Source organism: Adelges cooleyi, unplaced genomic scaffold (genome assembly GCF_023614345.1).
Source record: "Adelges cooleyi isolate 19-005CV unplaced genomic scaffold, UGA_ACOO_1.1 ACOO_flye_CR_arks_rails_tigmint_CR_PRNA_2, whole genome shotgun sequence".
NCBI classification, from domain to species: domain Eukaryota; kingdom Metazoa; phylum Arthropoda; class Insecta; order Hemiptera; family Adelgidae; genus Adelges; species Adelges cooleyi.
Genome location: NW_026095860.1, coordinates 12,569,393 through 12,596,421, shown reverse-complemented (window position 1 = coordinate 12,596,421; position 27,029 = coordinate 12,569,393). Strand labels below are relative to the sequence as shown.

At 31.2% G+C, this 27,029-nt stretch overlaps 2 protein-coding genes across 2 annotated transcripts; one reads left to right on the top strand and one right to left on the bottom strand.

Moving 5' to 3' along the window:
• The first annotated feature begins 1,198 nt into the window (after positions 1-1,198).
• LOC126833923 (sodium-independent sulfate anion transporter-like) lies at positions 1,199-25,726 on the top strand. The gene is made up of 12 exons (XM_050565516.1): positions 1,199-1,678; positions 12,258-12,487; positions 14,603-14,798; positions 19,049-19,269; positions 19,353-19,530; positions 20,590-20,754; positions 20,855-21,016; positions 21,717-21,857; positions 22,994-23,139; positions 23,223-23,396; positions 24,358-24,511; positions 25,280-25,726. Exons 2-12 carry the CDS (start codon positions 12,278-12,280, stop codon positions 25,375-25,377), a joined length of 1,845 nt encoding a protein of 614 aa, XP_050421473.1. The 5' UTR covers positions 1,199-1,678; positions 12,258-12,277; the 3' UTR covers positions 25,378-25,726.
• Positions 14,824-18,751, bottom strand: LOC126833924 (probable cytochrome P450 6a14). Its single transcript, XM_050565517.1, has 6 exons — positions 18,611-18,751; positions 17,627-18,167; positions 17,047-17,431; positions 16,503-16,730; positions 16,015-16,266; positions 14,824-15,112 (listed from the first exon to the last, which is right to left on the bottom strand). The coding sequence occupies exons 2-6, from the start codon at positions 18,155-18,157 to the stop codon at positions 14,943-14,945; spliced, it is 1,566 nt and encodes a 521-aa protein (XP_050421474.1). The 5' UTR covers positions 18,158-18,167; positions 18,611-18,751; the 3' UTR covers positions 14,824-14,942.
• Positions 25,727-27,029: the final 1,303 nt, after the last annotated feature.

Below are 27,029 nucleotides of genomic sequence, written 5' to 3'. Positions count from 1 at the left end.
AGGGGATTGCTTGCGGTCTGTTTTCTTGACGTTTTAGATAAAAAATCCAGACAAAATGCCGACTACTTAAGATGGTTCGACTTCAATTCTGTAAAGATATAAGAGTTCTTTGACAACTTTACTAGATTATGTAGGAAACAGATTTTTTGCTATTTTTATGTAAAAAAATTGGGTTTTAATAATGAAAAAATTGCAAAATTTGTTTTTTTCTTCCTCCTCCTATTATTCCTTATAGATATAGGGTAGGCCAGCCAAACTCCCTTCATCTACTTTCTCTATAATTTTTTTATCTTTACCACACACCATCTTGTTTTTATTACACTCTTAAATCTATCACTAAATTCCTCTACACTAATATATTATGTGAGACGGTAAGGGAAAAGGAACCTCTTGTCACGAGAATATAAATTGCGGAAGAAGCCAAAACAACGATAAGGGTTGGAAACATATTGAAGAAAAAAAAATGTTATCTGCTTAAGGGCAGACATAAGGTCCCTTTTCTCTTTTCGCCTCACATATTTTAAATGTTACCCACACCATCTCAACCTGTTCAGAACTTATCCTCTCTATATTGTCGTCTGTGTGCCTGTTATTTGCGCAACTTGTAATTATTTCCGATAAATATCGTATTTAGAATAACGATATACGTGATAGTTCTCAGCGATTGCATTTTCAGTTTATAAGATTTGATTCGATTACAAAGTTCCTTCCAGGAGCTATCTAAAACTGATTGTGCGTCAATGCTATGCCGGTGTTCTTGATAAATCGAACTTTGTGTAACACATTAATTCCCCAACCACCGTTTACTTGTGTTTAGTTGTTTTCTATTTTTAACTTGTAAAAAATACGCAAAAAAAAGAAATCGCCATCTCGGCATTGTGTTGTTTTTTTTACTTCTTTTTCGGTTTCGGTTTTTTGTTTTTTAACCCAATGGCGTTGTTCGAATTCCGGGGCCGAATACCGCGGAGTGGGCACAATAATTGGACGCGCGGCTGCGAAGTCTGCACGGGCCACCACCGGACGGCGGCAGCACAGGCACGGCCAACGCCGGCGGCACACACCACAATGCACAATAATAATGTGTACATCGCGTTATGCACAGGCGTTGCGCAGTAGACACTATAGACACCCGCTGGTAAAATCACACACACACACACACAAACGAAGGGTACGAGTCGACTATAACCGCCGTTTGTGTGTGTGTGTTTGTGTATACTCGGATAGCGGTCGTTGGTGTACAGCCGCCGCCGCCGCCACCACAGCATGGGCTTAGCCACCGGATCAGTAGTCTGACGATCGCACGCCCGTCCGGTATGTGTCCACCAATTTCGTCTCGATAGCGTTGGAATTTCGCGGTATCTGCGCATTATACGAGTAAAATTATTAGTTAATCATTTATCTATGATAATATTATTATTGTGTATCGTCAATTAACGCCGAAGAGAAATAATCTGTTTTGTACCCCCACAACCAACGCGACAAGCCGATCATGCCGGCACGCCGCCGCTTTTGAGTTTTTGCGCATGACCACACGTCGCCACTGTTCGCCGTCGCAACCACCTCAACACAGACGCGGACGTCCAGTACTACGAGCGCCATGCTTTTGTAAAGCTCCTGCACTGGCGCTCGCTTGAAGCAGTTTGGCCGTTGGCTTTTGTTTTTTTGTTTTCGTTACGAGGTACGCATAAAAAAACAATTTTTTTTTCTACAGGAATGATGTTCGTTCCTCTGGCTTTAGATCAGACCATCAAACTACACTTGCCTTTAAAACCAAGCCCTTAGTGTTTTTTTTATCAAAATTTTGTAGGTCTATTAAACGTCGTTTCTTAATGGTATTTTTACTAACTATTTTTACTTTGTACCCTATTAATATATTTATTAAGTCAATAATTATTTTAACTCACATTTTTTTTTTACAAATAATTTAAATCTTAATGATCCTCTCTTGGAAGCAAGCTTGTTTTGGGGGCTAGAGAGAGTTCGGCGCTTAACTTTTAATATTTACAATCTAAATAAATAATTAATTAAATTAATTAACATGAGCCAAGTTTAGTCTTAAATCAAGAATGTTTTCGTGTTTATATTTATATTGCATATTATTTTAAAGCATTTTTTAATATTCAACAAAAAGTCGATAGGAATTATTCATTATTTTCGATACTCTAAATTTATGTCAACAAATGTTTTTGATTTTAAAACAAATTTTTTTGATTTTTGTTTTAATACAACTTTATATATTTAAAAACCATTTCCGTAGGTACTTAGGTTAAATTATTATGAGGTCTAGGATGATACCGCAAATTGTGCTAATATATTTGAACATGGAAATGTTCACTTCGTATCATTTTGTTACCGATAAATTCTTATGAAGAATAGCACATTGGAGGTTTTTTTTTTAATTTAAAATAATTGTCTATTTTTCTCATAGATAGAAAGTACCTCATGCGTGACGGTGTAGAACCAGTTAATTTTCTTTATAAGCCATTGCCATTTTTTTTAATCCTCCCGTCGAAGGCCGAAAACATTTTTTGCTGTGCACATGTTTTTGTTAATATTATAATTTTTTAATTCAGTTTGTTTTCAATTAGTTTTATTTATATAGATCTCTTATAGCTTAGACTGTGTTCCGAATCGTGTACGTCGGATAGGTCTGGCATGTTTAAATTTGAATGTCTGGTTATTTTTATAGATGTGCATTTGTAGTACTACAGATAGTAAGTAGCCTCCATGTGCGCAGATAGTAATTTACCTTCCATTAACCGAAACGTGTTGGAACCACAGTTTAATATTTTATGAAGGTACAAAAATTCAATAGCGCGTAAAGATAAATGGGTGACCGGTTTTTTGTGCCCGTTTGCCGTTTGAGTTCGGCTCAGTCTTACTACCTTGTTAAGTCCTAACACAATTATTATTATCTTAAGTTATTATTTACTGTAAAATTGAATAGATAATTTTTCGAACATGTACTTAGGCTAATTAATCAAATCCACAAACTCGTTTGATAATGTTTAACTACAATATTCGACGCAAGTTTTATAAGAGAGCATATTGGTAATATTGGCTGTTAAAAATTACTATTGAAATATTATAGACAATGAAAAATGCATCTTCTGAGACATGTTTATGTATGAAAATAGATAATAAATTAAGTTTAAAGAGTTACATGTAAATATTAAATACCACTAAGGATTAATCTTCGCTGTGTTTATATAACGGTTTTTTTTTTGTTGAAAATTGTTTGCAAATAATTTTTTAATAAATGGTGGTGAGCGTCTTCTAAAAATCATTAATTAAATGCTTGTATCATCAATGGTAGTATATCTATGATAGGTTGTGGTTAATGCTTGCCTCGTTTCTGACTTATGACCGTAATAACACTATAAATCATCTTTATCATTTTTATTAACATCCACCGTAACTATTTGCAATATTTCACATAGAAAGCAAGGTTTATCTAAATTTTCCTTCTGTAAACAAATAAATGTGTTTTTTTTAAACGCTATTTACCACAACTGCAAAAAAAAAATAATACTAAATTAATTATTAATTATACGATTGTAAGCGTAAATCGTAAATGGAAATATAGAATACTTTTATAGCAAAAACAACTTTTTAGCTTATTTAAAAATGTTCAAACTATTAAATTTATAAACTTCATGGTACAATGAAAGTTTCTTAATGAAAATGAAAGTTTTTAATAAAATATAATTTATGACAAAAATTGCGTATATTTTATATCTGACGAATTATTTATAGTTACTTAATTTGTCTATAAAATAGTAAAATTTGTAAATTTTTACAAACTGATCCTTTTTTGGTATGACTGTTCAATATAAATTTTACATTAACGTCTTATAGAATATTTTGAAATTAGGCTTAACACTAAATAGTTGGACGGTGATACCTACTGTTTGGATTAACTGTTGGATAGACAATGTCAATCTTTAGTCAGTTTTATCATGATATCGAGTAGGTTTTATTTGCAATTTTCATTAATGGAAAGGCTAAGTGTTCAAACATCGTTTTGACCAAACTTCATTTTTCACGAAATTTAGTTATCTAGATTTTGGTTTAATAAACCGAAAAATTATATTATGTTTGATAAGGATTTCTTGCAACAAATCTCATAGCAGTAGATAGAATAAAAAAAGTACCTAACACAGTACGTGTACTTCTACTTTATTTTTTTAATTACTAAACAATAAACGGAGACGGAATTAATTCATTAAGTCAAAAATAAAAATAAATGTTTCAACTTGTATGAGAAAACGTATGCAATTATTTTGTCTCGTTTTACTTCGTTAAATAGTTTGTGGTAATAAAGTTGTATAAATAGCAGTTGCCTGCCTAATCATCAAATTTAACTGTTTTCGCGGTCATTAAATTACATGTAGTTTTCTGTACATTTTTTTATAGTAAACAATATGGATTTTAGCTGCTATTTGCGTCGCATATATAAGAAGGCGCTTAATATTAGTCTTATGCGATTATTTATTTTTTAATTTTATCAAAACGCATTATGATATTTTTAACCGTTGGTCTAATCATTAAAAATTACAAAGTAATCGTTATTGGGTTGATTCTGAGAACTGCTATGCATTCAGTAAAAAAGGGATATAAAATCGCACCGTTTTTAACTTATAAAACAATTTTAAAAATCCTTATTGAGTCAATTTATTTTGGTTTTTGTATGCAAAATAAAAAATACACTTAAGGTTTTGTCCTGTAGTATAATAAAAACAATTTTAACAATATAAAAGTTCATAGGGTTATTGTAGAATTAATGGGATTACATCAATCAATTTATAGTTGTGAGAAGTAATAAGAAAATTACATATTAAAGCTGTTAAAAGTATAGATATCAAAATTCCAGATAGACCACTTTTTCCTTGGAGGTTCGAAAAATTTGACAATTTATAAAAACATTTCTGAAAAAAATGATTGGCCATTTAAAATATTTTGTTGTTTTCTAAAAGTAATTTGAACATCATTGAACTAGATACATATTTGGTGGTTTGATGTGTTCTGACTTATAATAATTTAGAGGTTATTTAGGAAGTACAATTTCGAATTTATTTCATTAAAATATAATAAAAATAAAAATTATATACAATTTAAAATCCTTTAAATAAAACTCTTTCCGTGTATGATTTTTATAAAATTAGTCTTAGCGTTTTCGTGATGTTTTTTTTAACCAAAAACGTTCGAATTTCGTTGGCCTCTTAAGTAAGTTTTGTTTGTAACCAATTTTCAATTATAAAAATAAATGTAATATTCTCACTCTGATAAAATCATCTATTTTTACAGTACTGAAATAGAATCACCTTAAGTAGTCGACATTTTGAAAAGTATTTCACACAAATAGGAATTTTCTAACAAGATCAAACAAGAATCTAACAAGATTACCGTACTTTAATGAAATAATTAATAGCACATTTTTTTTTTATTGAAGTAAAGCTATTTTTACTTTTAACGCCGGTGCTTAAGCATTACTCAATCAGACCTCTTATTTTTGATTTCGTTGTTATGGATGCATTTCATTTTAAAATTTAAGTTATGACTAATAACTGTCATTCGACTGGAAGTTGAATTGTATTTTATACATCTGTTTATTCACTTCTTAATCTCTTTGACAGCCCGGGTCGTCGTCTTGCGTTTTACTTTCCAAATTTAAATATAAGGGTCTGGTTTTTGGTACACTTCACGATTTCTAACACAAATAATCCAAGTTTATTAGTAGCGTGATGAAATTTAATCGTTAAATTATGTAGTCTTTATTTATTATTTTCATAATAAACGGCATTGTTTGTCGCAATAGTATCCTCGTCGATTTATTATGTAAAATCAATGATTTCGTTTGGATCACTTTTCTGCGGGAACAAGTTTGTTAAGTCTTATATGTACACGAGCTTTCTCCTATGTGAACGTCAAGAAAGCTTTCACGCATTAATTTTAGTATGCACTATAAATGTATAACTGTTGTCGCGGAACAAACAATGGCGATATCCTAAGACCTAAATTTAATTTGTAATATTTTTAATTTAACCAAAATATATTAAAATACCAAAATACTTAGTTATCGCTATTTGTTCCGTAAAATATATGTGTATTGTACTTAAACAAGTTAGGTATTTTATGACTCGTAAACGTAAACTCGTACTACACACTTAAAAAAAAACGTCTGGTCTCAACTTACTTATTATTGCCAATGCTAATGTGCCTAAAACTGCTAGTTAAAAAGCCCGAAGCATTTTATCGTCGTTCTAGCGCCATTGTTGTCATTAGACAAAAGATTGACGTTGTAATAAAAATTTCATTTGTATAAATCTGGAAATGACATCCCTGCAAATTTGTTTCAGTTTTTATAACACTTTTTTAATTTGGCAACGCAAGCAATACAGATGGTATGATATGAGTTGAAGTTTTCTAAAAAGTAATTTTTTATAGGCTGTATGGTAGGCAAATATGTGTTTTAAAACATTTTTAATCAATCGCTAACTAAAAGACAGGGTTTAATTTGATCAAGCAAAATGCACTTAGTGGGTAAGTTCGCCTGTTTTGCTTGTTATACAATATTAAAATTATTTTTAATGTAAAACAAAACAATATTTGCTTCGCCTCTGTAAAGGTTATACAATTTCCAATAAGAATTTAATTGTTTGTCTTTTTTACAATAAGCAAAGCTTTTAAGTATTACGCGAATAAATTTGTTATTAAAATGAATTTTCAAATAAAAAATTATTATAGTTATCCATAGTTAATGTTGTTAAGTCATTACGAATTTGACTACTATTCATGGTTCGTTTTAGTTATGACTAATTTAGCTATGATTTATGATAAAGTTATAAATTAAATTTCAGTAGTGACTTAAAAATATTTTCTCCCGCCCTCTGAAATTAATCTATGTAGTAAAATAACAATAGTTAACACAAAATAATGAGTCATTCGGTCAAGTTTAAAACACCGCTCAATATAGATCGTTTTTACAAATAAAGAAAAATACTCAAAACAATTGCTCTGATTCATGGATCTATTAAAATATTAAGTGCAAGTTAACAACGAGTAATACTAATAATTTATATTACCAAACGTATATTGATGGTGCATCATATTATTATATCGTGTAATTGCGTCTTGTGTTTATGACTTGGAGCGTTTAGTTTCATTTTTGCAATTAAGTTGATATTTATTTTAATTACTTCTTAATGATGCTGTAAAAATCCTTAAATCAGAAGCTGACTATACGTTAGATAATTCGATAACACGATTGAAAGATTATTCGAGAGAGTTCGATCAGAGTCGTTTAAATAATGCCCAACTAAATTTCATTTGCCTAGCTAATCCTGACCGCTTTTATGCTTCAAGTTTCTAATATGTCGAATATATTCTTGTAAAACAATAGGGTTCGTTATCATCTAACCCACATCTCGGGAGAAACATTAAAATGATTAGATTATTATAATGAGACACATGCGGTGCGATAAATATTTAGTTTCAATGCAAACCTTAAAGACCTTATGCAATAATGATCAGTTGAGAAATATTTTCTGAAGACAGTTGATGTACCTATATCTATTGTTTTTTTTCCTAAAGCGACACCGAAAGCGCATAAAAAATAACACAACTGTGCTAGTTGGAACGTCACTTTGGCCAAATGGTTCAAATGACCAACGTTGACTACAAATAAATATTTATCATTGAACCTTAGAAATATCTATTCAGCTGAGACGTTTCTTAAAATTAATTTTTGAAATTATAGATTTGATGGTTATTCGACTTGAGCTTATCGTTAAAGAGGATTTTTTAAAAATAATTATAAAACTTATATGAAAATTATATTAATTGTTATTGACTTAGCTATCGGATTTTCCTGAATTTTCGTTTATTTTTTATGTGAAATTTAGTCAGTTTATGATATAATGCACATGGAATTTAAATAGAAATGTATCATATAGTGATTGTGTAACTAGCAGAGAAGAGAAACAACCTTATTTGTCTATTGAAAATTGCCTAATTGTCTATTGGTTGTTTTGTATTTTTTTCTCTTATAGAAATCAAAATTAGGCTTTAACATGTCATGGTTTCATTGTAACTTGGTTTCAAACTATTTTCGGTCCTCTTACAACGGTTGACATAATATAAAGTGGTGATAGTAGGTATAAAAAACGGATGTGGCACCACCATTGGTTTTGAGTATAAATCACGTAGCTGTCTGTTGTGGTTACTATATGAATTCAAATGACGACAGAAATAAAAAAATGTAATAATTATACGATTTTCCAGTCTTAAAACCAATGCAGCATTTCAGAAACTCATCCTTGGTCAGTCGCCAAGGCCGATTCGCTTCATTAAATTTTAATTATAACAAAACAAAAAAATTATTACAATAAGTCCTTTTACAATTACTACCAAGTCGTAGGGCTTCGTGTACGTTTTAACGGACAATTAACCTGCAACCGTACATGAACAGTAGTATGGTTTATTTTGTTTCCGCCACAGACTTCCTGCATCGTAGTTCTTTCTTATAATTGAAATGGGAAACATGGTATTTCAACAGTTACTATTTATGTCACTAACGCTCATATATTATATTTCCGGTATGATATTTTTCATTGTTTATTGTCGTTTTAACTGAAATCCGTAAAATATCCGTCCATGAGACGTTGAATCTTTAACCGTTTGCTTGGCATAGGTACGCTTACCACATGAAAGGTTTTCTTTACCTTGTGCGATACCCGTCCAACGATTACACGTTGCGGTTGTGGATTTGTTTTTTTCTCTCAGGGATACAAACAATTGACCTATTTTCACACCTATAGAACCTGTATGTTTAGGACGACCTAATTGTCTTGTTTCTTTTTACGAATTGGCCGGCGAGACCTTGATGTTTTTTAACCATGTTAATTATGGGCTGTTTTATTTTTGATCTGAAATATCATCTATTAATAAAAATACACAATTTTGTGATAACATTACGGATGTAGGGGTACTTACAGACATTCTTACTTTTAAAATTTAGGTATCGTCCTCGAAAATTTTAACAAAAAATTGTCATTATCTATAATTTTTTTCAATTCATCGACGCTCTAGAAGATATCCAAGTTGTCACGTAAAATATTGTTGTAAGTTCCGAAATGGACATTGAACGTCAAGAACGGAGGAAAGACTATGTGTGAAAGGGAATTTTATCATTTTTTCGGAGTTAACATACAAACATGGCTTTTTAAAAGAAGTTAAATATATGCTATCGAAGTTTACCATCTTGGGAAAATGTCGCAATACGATTCTCATTGTGTAGGCCTACGGCGGCCAGTTCTTTTTCTCGATTTTGACTATTCATCGACGGCGCAGACAAGGTCGATTGGATGTCGTTCTTGTGTTTTGCACACAATAGTGAATGAGCATACATAATAATATTATTATTATTTATATTTCTATCGGAAGATCCTAGTCGATCGAATGGTACGTGCAAACACACAGGGACACTCGGGTTAGCACGCAACCGTAAGATAGTCATCGCACATTGTTTTTGCCCACGCGATTTTGTTTCCCCCCCGGTGAACCGTGGGGTTACGGATTTTGAAATTCGGCGACAGTACAACAATGAGGACGACTTAACACATTATTTCTACTGCATATTAGGGTCACCACCGTGGAACAACAATTATATTTCAAAACATGTAGGAATTTGTTATGCGCGTTTTATTCATCTCCAGGCGTCGACGACCAGCAGCGCTTGGCCAAGATCAAAATGTAAATCTATAAAGCGTACAAAGGATATCTTGTTAAAGACAGTACGGGATGATTCATAAAGGACGACACGTTCGTTTTCTCTCTTGAAATTATTGCAATTTTGTAGTTTTTCTTTTTTTAAATATGTTTGTTATTGTAGGTATTTAACAATATTATAAAATTACTAATCTTATTAGATATGTTCCATGTAGAATGACGCCACACCGTTTATTTAGGACTACCTATGAGAAAAATGTACAATCCCTAAATTCACAAGATAACCTCCAATGTGCTATTTTTCTTAATCGGTTCTATACCGTCTCATTTTCGATACAATTTGACGCATAATATTTTGCTTAAATAAAAATATATATTTTTTTATTTCAACATACCAGTAAAGTCAATGACGCAGTGTGTCGTATCGTCAACGAACCCATTGCCCAATATGTGTTTTTGTTAACTTAACCAATGGAACTAATATTGACCAAGCGAAACACCAAATAAGTACAAAATAACCGACTTGATTAAAGTGATAACTTGATTTCGCTTCCAAGTATGCATTTTCTAATGAGGTTATTGATTTTGGTTAATCGGCTTGAATACATTTTTGCAAAATAATAATATTTTTACTATCATTATAGAACAATATTTTTTTTTTGTTATGCAATTTTAAAGATTTTTTTTTAATATAATCGTATTAATACATTTTTTTATTGAAAAGGTAATTATGTATAGACGGACATTTTGTTTAAAACATTTTTGGAAAAAAAACATGATTTAACATATACATTTTAAATCCATTGTAACTTTGTTCTGTGCGTTAAGTATTTCAAATGCTTTGAATTCGAGCCAGAGTAAAAATACATGGAAAAGAAGGGTTGTTATATCACATTTAAACTTTTATACTGATAATTTATTGGTTTAACAACCAATAAAGACAAATATAAACAAGAATACTAGTAAAGAAATTTGGCAGAATATCGAGGTATAAATGTTCCTAAACTAAAAGTCTGTTGTGGCTCAATTAAAAAATAAAAATAAATGTCAACAAAGTGGTTTTCATTAACTTTTTTTTTTGTTAGAAAATACAATTATTTTGAATGGTAGGTTGAATATATTAAACATACTAAATATGTATAAATATATTAAATAATTTAAAATAATTTTTGTGATCTATTAATAGGTTAGATTACATATTACCGGATTAACTTTTTGTGATTTTTATAATTATTTAATTAGAAAAATTAACGTTCGATAACTATTAAATTACTTAGAGTAACTTCAGCCTTATATTCGTTTCCTCTAATTACTTTTGCTCCAGAAAGAAGTAGGTTTGAAGGACTTATGAGTTAAATAATAAAAATCAGTCATTTATTATTATTGTTGTCATTATTATTATTATTATTATGCATTGGTTGTTTTTTGTAACAAACACATCACAGAAAACATAACCAACCGATTAACATGTAGATTATCGATAATGATAATATCTGTTATCGATCTGTTCGGTATTTTCTTTATCTCGTTCACGTTTAACAGCTGTATTTTTCTATCATTGTTTACATCAGCTTAATGAAAATCAGATGCAAAAATCACACTTCAGGTAGGTATTATGTACAAAATATTTTTGGTAATAAGTTCACATAAAAAGAACGGTTGTTTTGTTTTAAAATTGAATTTCTTGGGGATCAGTAATTATATTAACAAGTGCGAAATACAATGAATTTCCTGAAGATTTATGATGGCAACGTACATTCAAAAAACAATTTTGTTGGTTTTTGAACTTTGAACACAAAATTATTCTATTTATACACCTAATGGCCGTTATAGGTAGTAAGAAAAAACGTGTAATGTTTTTCGTCAGAAGTAACGGCTTTATTCGATAAAACTTTCTGTATAATTTTATTACACTAGACACTAAGCTCATATAAATGTAAACGATATTTCTTGTCATCACATCAACTGCTGCGTAAATAAAGTCGAGCAGATATTCAAGAAACTTTCATAGTACTTTGTACTGTTTGTTGTAGCATATGCAACAGTATTAACAAACGAATGGAATTATTAATATTGTGTATATTTATAACATGTTTATACATATCTGCCTTTATCCTGACCAGTGGTTCGCCAGAGTTGTATTTCTGCTCTACTGGGTTAACTTGTTTAATTGAAGTGATGAAAACTAGAAAAGGTACAATATTATGGGAGTAATATTTTTTGTCGACACTTTGCACAGTAGTTTTTTATTTTTGCGTCACTTTTTGAGCTTATTGATGTTCATTAACTTCCATTATGATTGATTTCATACAATCTATAAGAACATAATTGTCATTTCGGTCACCTGTACGATATTGTTAAAATCATTTTTGCCCTTTTGATTTTCATCACTTCGATAGCAAGTATGGTGACTTGTATTAACGACTATAACAAATTTCCAAATGTAATACGGCGTGAGTTGTAACGCACGAGTAGGTAACCTATAGAGCAGTTATATACACCTATTGAGGAATTATTTTTATTTACAGATATTTGGACTGAGGTAGTCATGTCGGAATACCAAGGTGCCGCCAAATACCGAGCGAAACGGTATCAGTCAGTTGGCAAAGCACTCAGAAAGCGTTTGCCGATCGTTTCTTGGCTGCCCAAGTACGATACCGATCAAGCGGTTAGCGACTTAATCGCTGGGGTCACCGTCGGACTAACCGTCATGCCACAAGGCCTGGCGTACGCGACGCTGGCCGGTCTTGAGCCGCAGGTAAAATACAACCACATAATAAGAGATTGCTAAACGGAAAAAACCGAAAGACAATATTTTAATTGAATTGGTAAAGTGTGGTGTAACTGCAAGTGCAATTTCAATTTTGTTAATAATAATTATTTTTTAAACGTATTTATCGTTATAACACTTTAAAATCTGTTTGTTTAAAAAATGTATATATTATAGTCGCATACTTACCCCATTAAGTTGCAGTTAAATTCCCTTTCACTTGTTAGTGAAAATCTACTAAAGAATAAATCATAGTAAAAAAAAAAAAAAAAAAGAGTAGTGTAAAAGTAATCCTATTTAAACTAATTAATTAGTTTTATTATGTAATATGATATTTTAAATATTTGTGTGTTTTGACGTAAGTTTGAATATCTGTTTTTTGGAAGAGAGCTGCCCTGGCTTAGGTTTAGTTAGGACAGAAGAAGGACTTTGTGGGAGTACAAATTTACTATTAACAAAATAGTTCTTTTATTAAAGCATATTTTCTCAAGAATGTCATTTAACGATATTTAATCTAAGACGATGGTTGTTTATTGTTTAAAAACCAAAGACATTCCTTTGTGCATTTTAAAATAATTACATTTATTTGTTAAGCCACGTTTACTCTAGTGAAGTCTAGTTCACTGTTCTTCAAAAATGTGCAATAGCTCACTTTAACAATTATATTTAAATATATTTTGCTTTTAGTTCTACTTAAAAATAACAATCACACAAAACTAATAATCACAACTTAATCAAAAGAAATGTAAAGAAAATCGTATTTGTTATGTAATTAATCAGGAATTTTATAGTTGTGCCGGACGGGTGACCGAAATTATGATTGAAGTAGGACTAATATAAATTTCAATAAATTTAATTTCCATGTCATTACCGTTTAGAGTTTATTTTGATGTTAAGTTTTTATTTGCAAACGAGTTAAAAAAAAAACCCACGTTGGCAGATGTTGTTAAGTATGTATTATTATATCGTTGTATTAAATCGACTCTAACGTACACAATATCCATATTTGAACTAATAGCGTGTTAATTGTTTAAAAAAAAAAATTAAAAAAATACTGTTATCTTTGAACGTTGCACCTACCCAAATAAATTGAATTATTAAAACGTCAGACCAAATCGAATAATTGACGTCACGACAATATAAATTACCAAGTCGCCTTTTGGTGTTTGAAATTGGATATTTTGATATGCATTTCAAAATGAGTGTAACATTAACTATGAATCCGTATTGTGGAACAACACCAACACACCAATGGGCTGTAGGGTCGTATGATAGGGAGAATCCTTTTGATGAATTTTTATTTTAAAAATTACTCACAACAGTTCTGTCTAATTAAAAAATGCCGTTGAAGATCCGAAGGTAGTAGTAATTTATGTTTTTAGAATAACTAGACGCGCTTAAGAAGTTCTAAGCATAGGTTCGCAAATTCAGTGGAAATAATAGTCAGAACCAAAGTTCTTCGACCATTGTTTAAAGATGTATAGTTCACAATACATTTTTTACATTGTTATTAATACTTTATGTTTTTGTTCGAAACTTGCATTGCGTTTAGTTAATATTTACACATCTGCAAAACCACAATGCTTACAGATAATCATTTAGAATGTCAAAAGCCTTTGGAATATCTGCCCAATATGTAAATAGTACACTTACATTGTTAAGTTTAATTCATACAGTGAATAAATATCATTCGACTATAGTTTAAGGTAAAATCCTAAAATTGCATTGTGTATAAGCAGGATTCAGAACTCTATGTCCATAAAAACATTAAATTTTGGGTGTATTTTCGAGTCTATAATTAAAAATATGTAGGTGTTTCAGTATTAAAATACAACTCATTTAAGATTTTGTCTCTGTGTTATCTGGTTGGTTTGAAACCAAAATTCTAATATTCTCTTTAGAGTCTATTTAATTGAAAGGGTTAAGTTAGGTTATGTGGACAAAATAAAGTACAGAAAGGTACCATTAACGTAACGTACACAACACAGTGAATTGAAATCTGGATTAATATAAAGTCCAAATGAGCAGAAACAGCAGCTCTCAATGAGACTCACATTTTAAGTATAAACGTTATTGATTTGACGTGTTTTATTTTCGTTTCAGTATGGTTTGTACTCAGCGTTTGCCGGATGTATAGTTTACACAGTATTCGGCAGTTGCAAAGACATAACGATAGGACCTACGGCGCTTATGGCTTTGATGACTTACCAACAAGTCATCGGCAGGAGCTCGGATTATGCCGTTTTGCTGTGCTTCTTGTCCGGCATATTGCAGTTCATCATGGGATCTTTAAAGCTCGGTATGTACAGAAAAAAAACCACATATTTATATAAAAGTAATGACAACGGAGTTAATATATTAAATAATAATATATATACAAGGTAAGTATATATGTATTGTATTTGTTTTAATTAGTATTACATATTAGAGAGGTCTGTGTTAATTAACGATTTCTCTTGGTGGCATGTAAGAACATGCCGCCTTCTGGGTTGGACGGTATGCTCTTAGGGTTCATTTTGATTGGTAGCTCCATGCTCTTTGACAATGTAAAGTCATACGCGGACAACAGTCTGGCTAGTGCGGTTTTGATTTGCATCAAGCCGAATCGCATACCTGAAACATTTGGCCTAAGGATTAATATTTAACGATTTTGTATGCAACTCAATGCGTCGGTTTCTAGAAAAAGGCAGAGACAATCTATGAGTAGAAGCTATAAAATTATAAATAGAAGATATAATGGTTTGAGCGTGTTGAAAGAAAGGAAGAATGTAGAAGTAAAAGACCACAAAATAAGTGAATAAATGTTATAAATAAAGTCGTAGGTATTATAAATAAAGTCGTATGTGTGGAAAGAGAGGGTTTTTTCGTTTGGCTGGCCAACGACTACTATTGTCTGGAATAAGGTGAAGACTAAAGATATATAATTACAAGTGTTTGAAGAGACTCGACACACCAGAAGGTAAATTTCTATTAGAAATTTATGTTACACACCACATTTCAAGAAATTTCTAAATACTACTAATTGGGGGTGGCTTAAGTTTTTGTAATCTAAAATTATACAAATAAAGGATCTCTAAAATTCAAACGCCAAAACTTGGTCAGATAATTTTAGAGATCATTTGCAACCAAATAGTAGTACAACAATTTTTCGAATTTATAGAAAACATTAACAATTATCGAAGTGTTAAGTTATTTTAATACCTTAAGAGTTTAGAACTAATCTAAATAAAAAATAAAAACTTTTAAAAAATACTACCTTATACTTATAAAGTTTAAAAATTAAAACTTAGGGCAATTTCTACTTGAAAATTTGTTGTACAACAATATTATTTGTGCCATTGTCGCAAAAGTAGTCGGAATTCAGTATTCACTAAACAAAATTTGCCCTCCATAAGCTTGATCTAGGGTCGCCCTCACTTAAGTTTACTAACTATTTCTAAAGACTACCAGAGGTTTTTTACAAAAATGTGTACACTGATTACCAGTGGTGATTTAACCCCTGCAACGCGACATACCTATGCAAAGTCTGGGACCGGCGCCGAACGGCAAGTACGCGTACTGGTGTCTGTTGCGTTTCTCGTCCTCAGTGAACCGTTCAGGTATGAAACTGTCTGGCTCCGGCCAGTACTTGGGGTCGCGATGGATACCGTACACGGGTATGACCGCCTGAAGACCTTTGGCCATCGTGAAATCCGAGTCGGCGAACTTGTACGGGTTTATCGTCTTTCTCGTCAGGTTGGGCACCGGAGGGTACATCCTTAGGGCTTCTGAAAACAATAAACGCATTCTACAATGAGCAATTGCGATTACATAACAACACCGGTAAAGGTAAACACGAATTTTGAGTCTTGGTTAACAGTCCGCTGGATTTTCATTCCTATGTAGTTTGGGAAGAAGCTTAAATACAAAATCAAGATGATAAAGCGCGGCCGCCAGAATCCAGACTCGACACGAAAATTAAAATGTATTGACCGGTGATGAAATTTACTGTCGGTGCACTAACCAGACACGACCATATCCAAATAAGTCATTTCCTGTAGAATCTCGTAGGTTATCTTGCCGCCGTGCCTGTCGAGCACCGTGTCTATTTCCTCTTGTACCCTAGCTTGCACTTCCGGATTCTGTGTGAGCTCGAAAAGGGTAAACGTGAGCGTGATAGACGAGGTCTCGTAGCCGCCGATGAACCACACGAAACACTGGGCCACCAACACGTCCATGGTGAACTCGAAATCTGAAATGGTAAAAGTTTGAAACGTTTATATTTTTGTGTTAGCTAACAATAAAATCTATTTAACTTCCCTAACAGCGCAGACTTTTCCGGATTCTCGTTTGGAAATTATCAGAGAAGTCACATTTTTTTCTTTTTCTGGTTTATATATAGGCTAAAACTATATATTATAAACGAGCTAATATTGGCCACACCGGTTTGGGCTTAACTATTTCCCAGTTATGTGTCATAAATTCGTGTTTATAAATATTGATTAGGAAATGTACTTTTTTGAAGTACTCATGTCAAAGTTTAGATACGTCTATGATTTTTTTTTTACCATCTTTGTTTTCGTTGCCGTTGAAAATGGCCCGGCTCTCGTCGTCGGCCAAATTATGACCCATTTTGATCTTGAGCAGCAAGTCCAAAAAATCATTTCTCTGGACATTGTTCTCTTCCCGGTACTTGACGGTCTCGTTGACCACGTTGTAGAAAAAGTCAGCGTGCTCCTTTTTGATGCTGCGCACTTTGAACAAACCGATCAGGTTAGGAGCCAGAGCGTTCATGGCGTTCCTGATGATTGTTTCCAGTCTGATGGTAAACAGCGATCTGCCCACAGCACGGAATTCCGCATCGGGGTTGGCCAGCGAATTGGTCTCGAAGCCGAAAGCCACGATGCTGATCACGTCCGTGGAAAATCTGGCCAAAAGCTCTTTGAACTCGACCTAAACGAAACAAAATTAGGGGTGGCACAGTCAAACCTCAGTTTTCGTGAAACAACAACTATAGTCTACAGTCGTTGCCAGATAACTGGACATGGTGGTTAGGTGGTTGTATTTGGAAAATACAAAAAAAAAAAAGTATAATATATTTATCCGTCCGCGAAATTGGCCTGAAGAAAAACAATATAATTGATTTACTTGATCTCCGATCTCCGCTGACGATTCTAGGACTCTGACCATCTCTTGGGCTCTGCCGTCGATGAGTTCGACCATGTTTTTGATTTTTCCTATGGTAAACGCGGGGGTCAACTTGTTCCTGAGCACTTTCCATTTGTGGTCTTCCAACGTCAGCAAGTTGCCCGTCAAAGGTTCTAGTTTGTCATCGAACACGATACCGCGGTTGGGGAACGTGGCAAACTCCTTTGTGAAGACTTCCCGGATGATGTCCAAATCCCTAAGCATAAGTTTCGGCTTTTGAAACTGATAGAAACCGGCAAACTTGTAGCCCTCCATGTCGTAGTATATTTTCGCATAATGTTGGCCCACCCAAGCCTTCATCTTGGTCACGTCCATCGTATGACCGTATATGATATGTGGTTCCAATGGAACGGGACATCCTTGCCGTTGCCAAAATGTGTAACGGTATTTCAAATACGAATAAAATAACGCGGCAAAAACAACAGGATATGCTAGCAGTGAGATGACCCAACTGTCGCACAGTAAAAACATTATCGGCTCCCTGTCGACAAAAAAAAATGTATCCAACTAATTTTCTAATAAATAAAGTATAAATCGTCGTAAGCTTAAATCCGTTAAAACATTTGGCATAACTCAAATTAAAATAACTTAGAAGTTATGTAACTAGAAAAACATAATACTCAGGTAATTTTAAATAAGTGTCGGTGTTTAAAATTTACTTCTACATCGAATGTGTCAAATATAATTACTACTTATTAAACTTTAATAAATATCTGATTCTTCTGTTCTCCTTAAGTATCTATTTACAAATATAAAAACCCTTAATACACTTTACTTGAGTTTTGGTGTAATACAATATCATTTTGCGGTATATGTTAAATATTCTGTTACAATAACACACATTTTTTATATGTAACGCGATTATTATTTAATAATGATCATTATTATAAATTAAAAGTAGGGATAACAAAACGAAAAACTTACCTTAATTTCCAAAATGTTCAAATATCAACCAAGTCAACTGACAATACACAATTCGTAGCTTTTACTTAACGCATCGTCTAGGTTAAACTGATAATTAATCACTAGTGTGTTTTTCATTAATACCTAGGTGTACGATAACAGCCATTCAAGACCTCTGACCAGTTCTGTTATACAACATAATGTTTAGCGATAAAAATATGTGTGATTGGCATTTATGTAATGCCGTAATCGTTAAAAAAATATTATAGTATACTTTTAATAACATTATTTTTTTTGGCATAAAATAAAATAATCTTTATCTAGAATCTAGATAAAAATATATAAATGATAATGATGATGATGTACAAAATATATTTTACTTCAACTATTATTTGGTTGTTTGTGACAAAATGATTTGTTATTTTTTTTCAATCACATAATTGCCGAATTTGTTTTCAGGGGTTTTAATTGATTTTATTTCGATTCCCGTAACCGTCGGGTTCACTTCGGCTACTTCTGTGATAATAGCAGTGTCCCAGCTGAAGGGCTTGCTGGGGCTTAAGTTCGAGTCGTCCGGCTTTTTGGATTGCCTAACAAAAGTCTACCAGAACATTGGCAACTTCAGGGCCAACGACACCATCCTGGGAGTCACTTCGATCGTCATACTGCTGTTGCTCAGAGTAAATGCGAATACAATGCACGCCGTTTTATTATCCGTTGGAATTGCTGCAATAGTCTTATATATTGTTTTTTTTTTTTTTAGAAAATGAAAGACATAAAACTAGTCGGCCCCAACGGTAAGCCCTCGAACAAACAAAGGACGATCATGAAAGGCTTGTGGTTACTGTCCATAGCCAGAAACGCTTTGATCGTGCTGGTGTGTTCAATGCTCGCTTATTGTTACCATTCACCAGACATAGAACCGTACGTCACGCTAATCGGTAAGTACAAAATAACCATAACGTATTAGCCTATAGCGGTGATAATAAACGGTACGAAAACTTAATACCAACGTTTGGTATTACTTTATAAGTGTGTTAAAAAAAACGTAACTGTGATCTCATTCTAATAAAAACAAAATTATTTATGAAACCAGTGAAGAATGAAAAAAATATAAATTTTTTATCGTCTTATTTGACTGATTCGCTTTACATAAGATGTCATTGCATCAAATAGCCGAGTTGATATTGACGCTTTGCGCTTATAATTGTGTTAATATGTTAATTAACTTCAAATGGTCCTTAGAGTGCGCCACACTACATATGTTTTGTGACTATAATATTTATTTATCGGTAAATGCACTTTCCCTGAACGATTATAAAAAAAAAAGCAAAATTATGCAAAACTGCAGGCACAGACTTTATTTAAATATGGGCGATTTATGACAAAAAAAAAGTATTGAAGATATAAACCGTCGAACTATCGTAAAATTTAGGTTTCTAACAAGCCTTGGCATATTTTATTATTTTTAGATAACAAACAAAAAATAGTCGTTTTGAAAATAATGAGTTGTTAAAATATATTTGTATTAAAATATGTATCTGACTGTTTCAAATAACCTGTTATTTTAAATAAATACTTAGTTCATTTTATTATTTCAACATTTGCTTAAACAATATTTATGTTATAGAGTTATTAATACAATATTTATGAGTCATTATTCCCATTTTTATTTACACTAAAACGTATTTACATAATTTTATAAAAAAAAAATGTCAAAATGTATAAAATGGGTACTTGTTGATATCAACATAAATTGTTGCCTTGCTTGCCTTGTTACTTAATATCTACGTCGACAGAGTTATGATAGTCTGTATGATTAATTTTTTCAAAAATGTTCAAAGTTTCTCGGAAATCGACGAAATATTTACATTTTTAAAACACAATAATTTGAATCTTAAAATCAATAAAACTAGTTGAAATATTTTTTTAACAGAAAAATACACATCAAAACAAATACTACATCAGCTGCGATTGAGAATTTTTTTTCATTCTTTTAGGAAACGTACGGTCTGGATTGCCGCCTTTGAAATTACCGCCATTTAGTACGGTCGTCAACGGCAAGGAAATCGGGTTCATCGACATGTGCCTGAATCTAGGATCTTCTATCATACTGGTGCCCGTGATCGCCGTCTTGGGCAACGTGGCCATCGCCAAGGCCTTTGGTACGCAACACGAACTTAACGAGCCTGTACTTTTTTGTTGATGATTTCGAAAGCCAAAGAAATAATAATAATTATGCTTGCCATTTTTCACTTTTCACAGCCAGCGGTAATTCGGTGGACGCCACCCAAGAATTGTACTGTTTGGGAGTTTGCAATTTGTTGGGATCGTTTGTCTCTTCCATGCCGGTTACAGGGTCGTTTTCCAGGAGCGCCGTTAACCACGCCAGCGGTGTCCGGACGCCAATGGGTGGACTTTACACAGGTATTTACTACTTACTCGACTGTTAAAAGTACTGTTCGCGGTTTTGGTAAAACAATTAACCAAATATAGCTATAACAACTCCGGTTTTCAATACAGTGTATTTAATAGGTTAGAGACTTAAAATTAAATATTCTTAACTTTTTTTAAAAATATTTTGAAATATCTACCTTTGTGCTATATATACATTTTTTTTAACTTATGAAGCATTAACGCAGTCAGTAGCAGCTAAGTATAATTTAAAAATAGTACACAATAAAGTGTACAATTTAAAATTAGCACAAACAAATAGCTATACTTCTTTCTAAGTAACCGCTGTAACATTACATACATTTTCATGTAGGTAGTTTATATCCTCAATATAGTAAGACTTTACCCCTGACCCTGAGGCCTGAGAGTAATTAAATAATCTCAAATTGTATTATAATCCTTTTTAAAAACAATTTGGAGTACTCGAGCTAAATTTGATACTAGAGAGAATTATATCTCCCCAAACCACTTTGGATCACTGCCTACAAATTGTTATCCGACCGTTTTAATGCCTTTGCCGAATTCAAGAGACAATTTATTATTATAAAATAATTAAATATTATAAACCCTTAACCACACATTTAAAGTTAACCGTTTTAGGGATTCGCCATTGTTGTAAGCCATCGCATTATAATAAGGTAATAATTTATGCTCAAATGTGTTTTAAATGCAGGGTTACTTATCATATTGGCGTTGAGTCTGTTGACTCCTTACTTTTACTTTATACCCAAAGCGTCACTGGCAGCAGTCATCATCAGTGCCGTTATATTCATGATCGAGTACGAAATCGTCAAACCCATGTGGAAATCCAGTCGTAAGTATATATATTATATGTAAAAATCCTACAATTTATAGCTGGATTAGAATACGGTATTTTTTTTTTTTTTTATTTATGACCAGATTATAAATGCAAATATAATATTACTAGGTCATCTCTCTTATAGTATGTATTATACTACAATGACCTGTATACATATTAGAATAAAAAAATACACAATTTTAACTGCGTTGTTTATGTTCTTATCATCTTATATTTATTTTTATTTTTAAGTAATTACAACTTTAAAAACTAAAGGAACAATGTATACTAAATTTGACATTTTTAAAAGAAATATTACTAAAATACATAAATGTTTTTGTTTTGCTATATGTTTCATGTTACAAACTTATAAAATTGTTATAAATAAAACCTAAAACTACTAATTTATTATGAGACCATATCTGAATTCAGCAAAGCAAATAGAATAAAACTATTTATTTTAAATACATTTTAGGAAATAATTCAAACACCTACTAAAAATACCAACATTCTTTTGTTTCCCACAGCTTTAGAGCGGTTAAATAGAAAATAAACATTTTTATTCATATTTAGCGAGAAAAGTAAAAAGAATATACCCATATAATATTTTTACATTTTTATTGACTGTTAAATAATTCTTCATTTCAACATTTTTTGTTCACTGGTATAAATAATAAATTGTTTAAAGTAATTGATAATTTAAATATTTGATTAAATTTTATATTTAAATAATAAACAAACGTATTTGAGTCAACAAGCTATTCAAATCATTTTTTATTTGTTACATAAAAAAAATGTTCAGTTAAAAAAAGTATTTATTTTCTACTTTTAATATAAATATATATTTTTACTGACTGCATCAAACTATTTTTCATTTTAAATACATGTTTTTTTACTGGTTGAAATAATAAGTTGTTTGAAATAAAATTGAAAAAAACAGAAATTTAAATAAATTTTGATTAAATACATTTGTATCATCAAAACATTTTATCTTGATTTTTATCATTTGGACGATTCAAATGTACAGTTTATTTTTTGTAATAATTTGTTACTTGAATAATAGCTAAGTTTTGTTCGTGCGTGAAAAATTGTGTAATAATTATTATTTTAAAAAATTGATTAAGCTGGTTTCATTTTTTTTTTTTTTTTAGGTAAAGACTTGATACCTACTTTTGCCACGTTTGTGTTGTGCTTGACTATTGGAGTCGAGTTGGGTATTTTGGTGGGAGTGGCAATCAACATAATCCTGTTGCTCATACCGTCGGCCAGACCGTTTCTACACATTGAAATGAAAAAAGTGAGACGCCGTCAATGTTTAAATGTCTCTATTATTTGGTTCAATACAATATATTATAATATTGGTATTATCATGTATTTCAGTTGAGAACCGGCTTTGAGTATTTGTTGGTCACTCCGGAGAATAGCCTTTACTTTCCGGCGGTGGACTTTATGCGGGCCAAAACCGATAGAGCCGCCATCAAAATGGGACAGTCCAAATTACCGGTTGTCGTCGACTGTAAACACATACTCGAGGCCGACTTTACAGCTGCTAAAGTATGTTTAGAAACCACAATAAAACCAAAATCATTTGAAATGCTTATTATAATTTCACTTTTGCAATAGAGCTAAAAGGCTTTTCGGGCGACCATTTTTTGGATAATTTTGACCAAAATCGTTAATGCATTATTTCATCAAACATGGGTCAAATTAAACATTAAGTTTTTATTTCAAAAAATGTAAAAGCTAATAGCTAAACTAAGCTATACTTTTAACTGTTGTTTTATAAAAAAAAAAATAGTTTATATTATACACATTTTAATGTTATTAGAAAATTAATTGCTATTGTTTTAAAAAAAAAAAAATGTAATATTCAATTATCTGGCGTGAGTTACTCAAGTAAATCGGTCTCAGTCAAAAACTTTTCTGTAAACATTTTTTTATATGTCTGTGAAACTTAATTTTTGCTTGAATATATTTTATTAAAAACCGTTATTTTAAAACGTTTGTAATGAATATTTTAATTATCTTTTTTTATTAAAACTTTTTTACTATAAAATCTATTAAAACAATTTCAAAAAGTACTATTACTGATTTAAATATTTTGTTAGGTATCGAATATTTTTTTTTTATTCATTTTGTATGGTGTGTTTACGATATTATTTTAAATACATTTTATTAATATTAAAAATAAATAAATTCTTTGAAAACAAATATAAAACTTTTTATTCATATGATAATTTTTTATTAATGAAGGCATATTAAAGTGCTTTTTAAGTAACTTTTCGACGAATAATTCCTACATTTTACGCTTTGTTAAATAGCACTTTCCGCTCTCCTTAAAATACCTATTACACAAATAAGAAGATCAGAGAAGGCCTGTTTTAGACTAAAAAGCTTTAAACAATGTCGACTTTAAGTTTGTCCGTTTGCAAATTTGTAATAAATTTAATACTTAAGTACTATGTAAATATAATTATATCATCTGGAAAATAATTATTTTCTAATAACGTTACAGGGAATAGCCGGACTCATAATGGACTTTAAAAGGAGAAAACAACCATTATGTTTTTACAATCCCAGGAAAACCGTTCTTGCCGTTCTACAGGGTGTCTGCGTCGACGAGATCGTTCATTGTTTCACGTATGACGAATTAGAAAGCACGCTCAATGGTAATTTGTATTACAAAAATTAAAACTATTAAATAATATATAAATTATTAATTTTACAATCACAATGTTTTAAGAGAAAGCCAGACCATCAGTTTTTTTAAGGAGATAGGCAATTAATTGTGGATTGACGCTGTTGCGCTATGTGAGGTCATATCAGTTTTATTTTTAGGTTCCCTTAGGATAGGTTAGGCGGGGTTAGATAGATGTTGGGTTATGGAATTATGTTCAACAAATTGAAAATTTCATTCAAATAGAAAATAAAGAAGTTTTTTAAAGATTATTTTATAATTTATTTATTCTATTAAAAAATCATACAAAATTACTTAACCACTCAAAGCTGGTCAATCTGATCTGAATCAGCCTAACCTTCAGATAAAATTTAATTATGAAGGATTTAATTTACTCGATTATTTTTCAAAAAAAAAACACAAAATATAATTAACTAACCAACATTTAAAGTGCAGCAAACAATTTTAAAACTTAAAATAAACTTTTATTTGATAATTATTTTTTTAAACTAAAATGTCGCATAATTAAAAAAAAAATTGTTAGTAGTAAAACATCTGTTTGGTTATTTCTTATTACTTTAAATGGGCCTAAGCCTAATACTCAAATAATATTTTATTTTTATAGTTCATATTAAGTATCTATCATTTTAATTTAACTAAAAAACCGTTACAATGTTAAATTTAAAGTCTACCATGGACGATATAATAAAATATTTTTAAGTTTTCATTCATCATTATTATTGTTTTCTTTTTTTTACAGACATTATCTGTACAGGAAACGGATCTGAATTGAAAGACATTGTACACTCCAGCACACAACCTCACGAAATGCCTCTGTTAAACAGAAGACAACATTAGGAGTATACAAAACTATAGTAATTAACTACGTGATGTTTATTGTAGTTAAACTTTTCTATTTCCTACCTACATTTGTGTATTGTACCTTATATGATTTATATTAAATTCTAAGAGGACTTAGGGTGCCCTTGTGTATTTTATATACGAATTATATAAATTTATTTATAATATTTTTTTTGTGCAATTTTTATTTAATATTTGATAACGATTTAAAATTTTAAAAATGTACTGTTTTTTTCCCACTTGGCCAAAATTAGTTTCTAAGTTAAAAATTCATTACTTATCATTGCCATCATTGATCATTATACATATTATAATAAACGTCCCTTTTTTATGTTAAAAATCTATATTTTATTCCTATTCACTTTTGTCACAATATTTTTATAACTCCTAACCAAATGTTGTAATTTTTTAAAATCAAATAAAAGCATATTGTGTGTGTTTGAGTTGTTTACAATAATATTTTTACTTTCTAAATTCATTAAAAGCTACTCATCTTATATAACTCGGGGATCGTTTAGTGGGATTGCATGCGGTCTGTTTTTTAGGCGTTTCAGACCAAAAAGCTAGACAAAATTTCGACTACTTAGGATTGTCTGATTTCATTTCTGTAAAGATATAAGAGTTCTTTGGCAACTTTACTAAGTTAATATGTAGAAAACAGATTTTGATTTTTTGGTTTTTTTATGTAAATTTTTTTTATAAAATTGTATTTATTTAACTACAAGAAACTGAAATTTTCAAATGAAAATCGGCTTTCTACGTAACACTGTACAGTAGCTCGAATGTCTTTACAGAATTGAAATTGGACCATCCTATGTGATCGAAATTTTGTCTGGCTCTTTGGTCTAAAATAAACCAAAATTGCTTTTGCTCATAGAAAAATGTATTTAAATTAAAAATAATACCTCAAACCTTATACAAAGTTAACCGGTAAATTAATTGGCACGGTCGAGTTTTATTAAAACCGCCTTTTTCTTAAATATTGACTATACAAAACAATAGAATTTTCAAGGAACGCGCCTTAAGTATTCAGCTGATAGGCAACTACACATTCACGACTATGTTTTAATTGCCACCGACTTATATTTCGCAGAATGGCAACATGGTTTTAATTTATAATTCAATTTTTTTTTTTCAATAAATTCCAAATTTATTACATTTCTTCCCGGTTTCGAGAATGAAGGAGTTGGCTTTTTCTACAATCGTATACGATTTCAAATATATAGAGGTGCTACTCGTGTAAATCAGACCACAGGAAAGAAAAGGTATCATGACTACAGACACAAAGAAACAGCTTTATAAAACCATTACCTTCTCGGCTATTGCATCTAAACTAAATTCATCATATTATAATTTTAAAACCATTACCTTCTCAGCTTTTAATTAAAGCTTAAATAATTTCGCCAAAATTTTTGTGTAGAGTGTACAGTGTACATATTATAGCAAATTCGCCACTGGTTTTGGTTTTGTTCATCGTTGAGTAAATATTTAGCAGTTGTTTTCTATTTTAGGTGTAAGCCAAATAGAACCTAGAAAAACATGTGGTTTTTTTTGCAAAGAAAGCAATAAAATACAAAATAAGGTTAGTGCGATTCAAATATTCAGAAATGGCGTTCTATAATACTTTCATTTGGATGATCATGCTACTG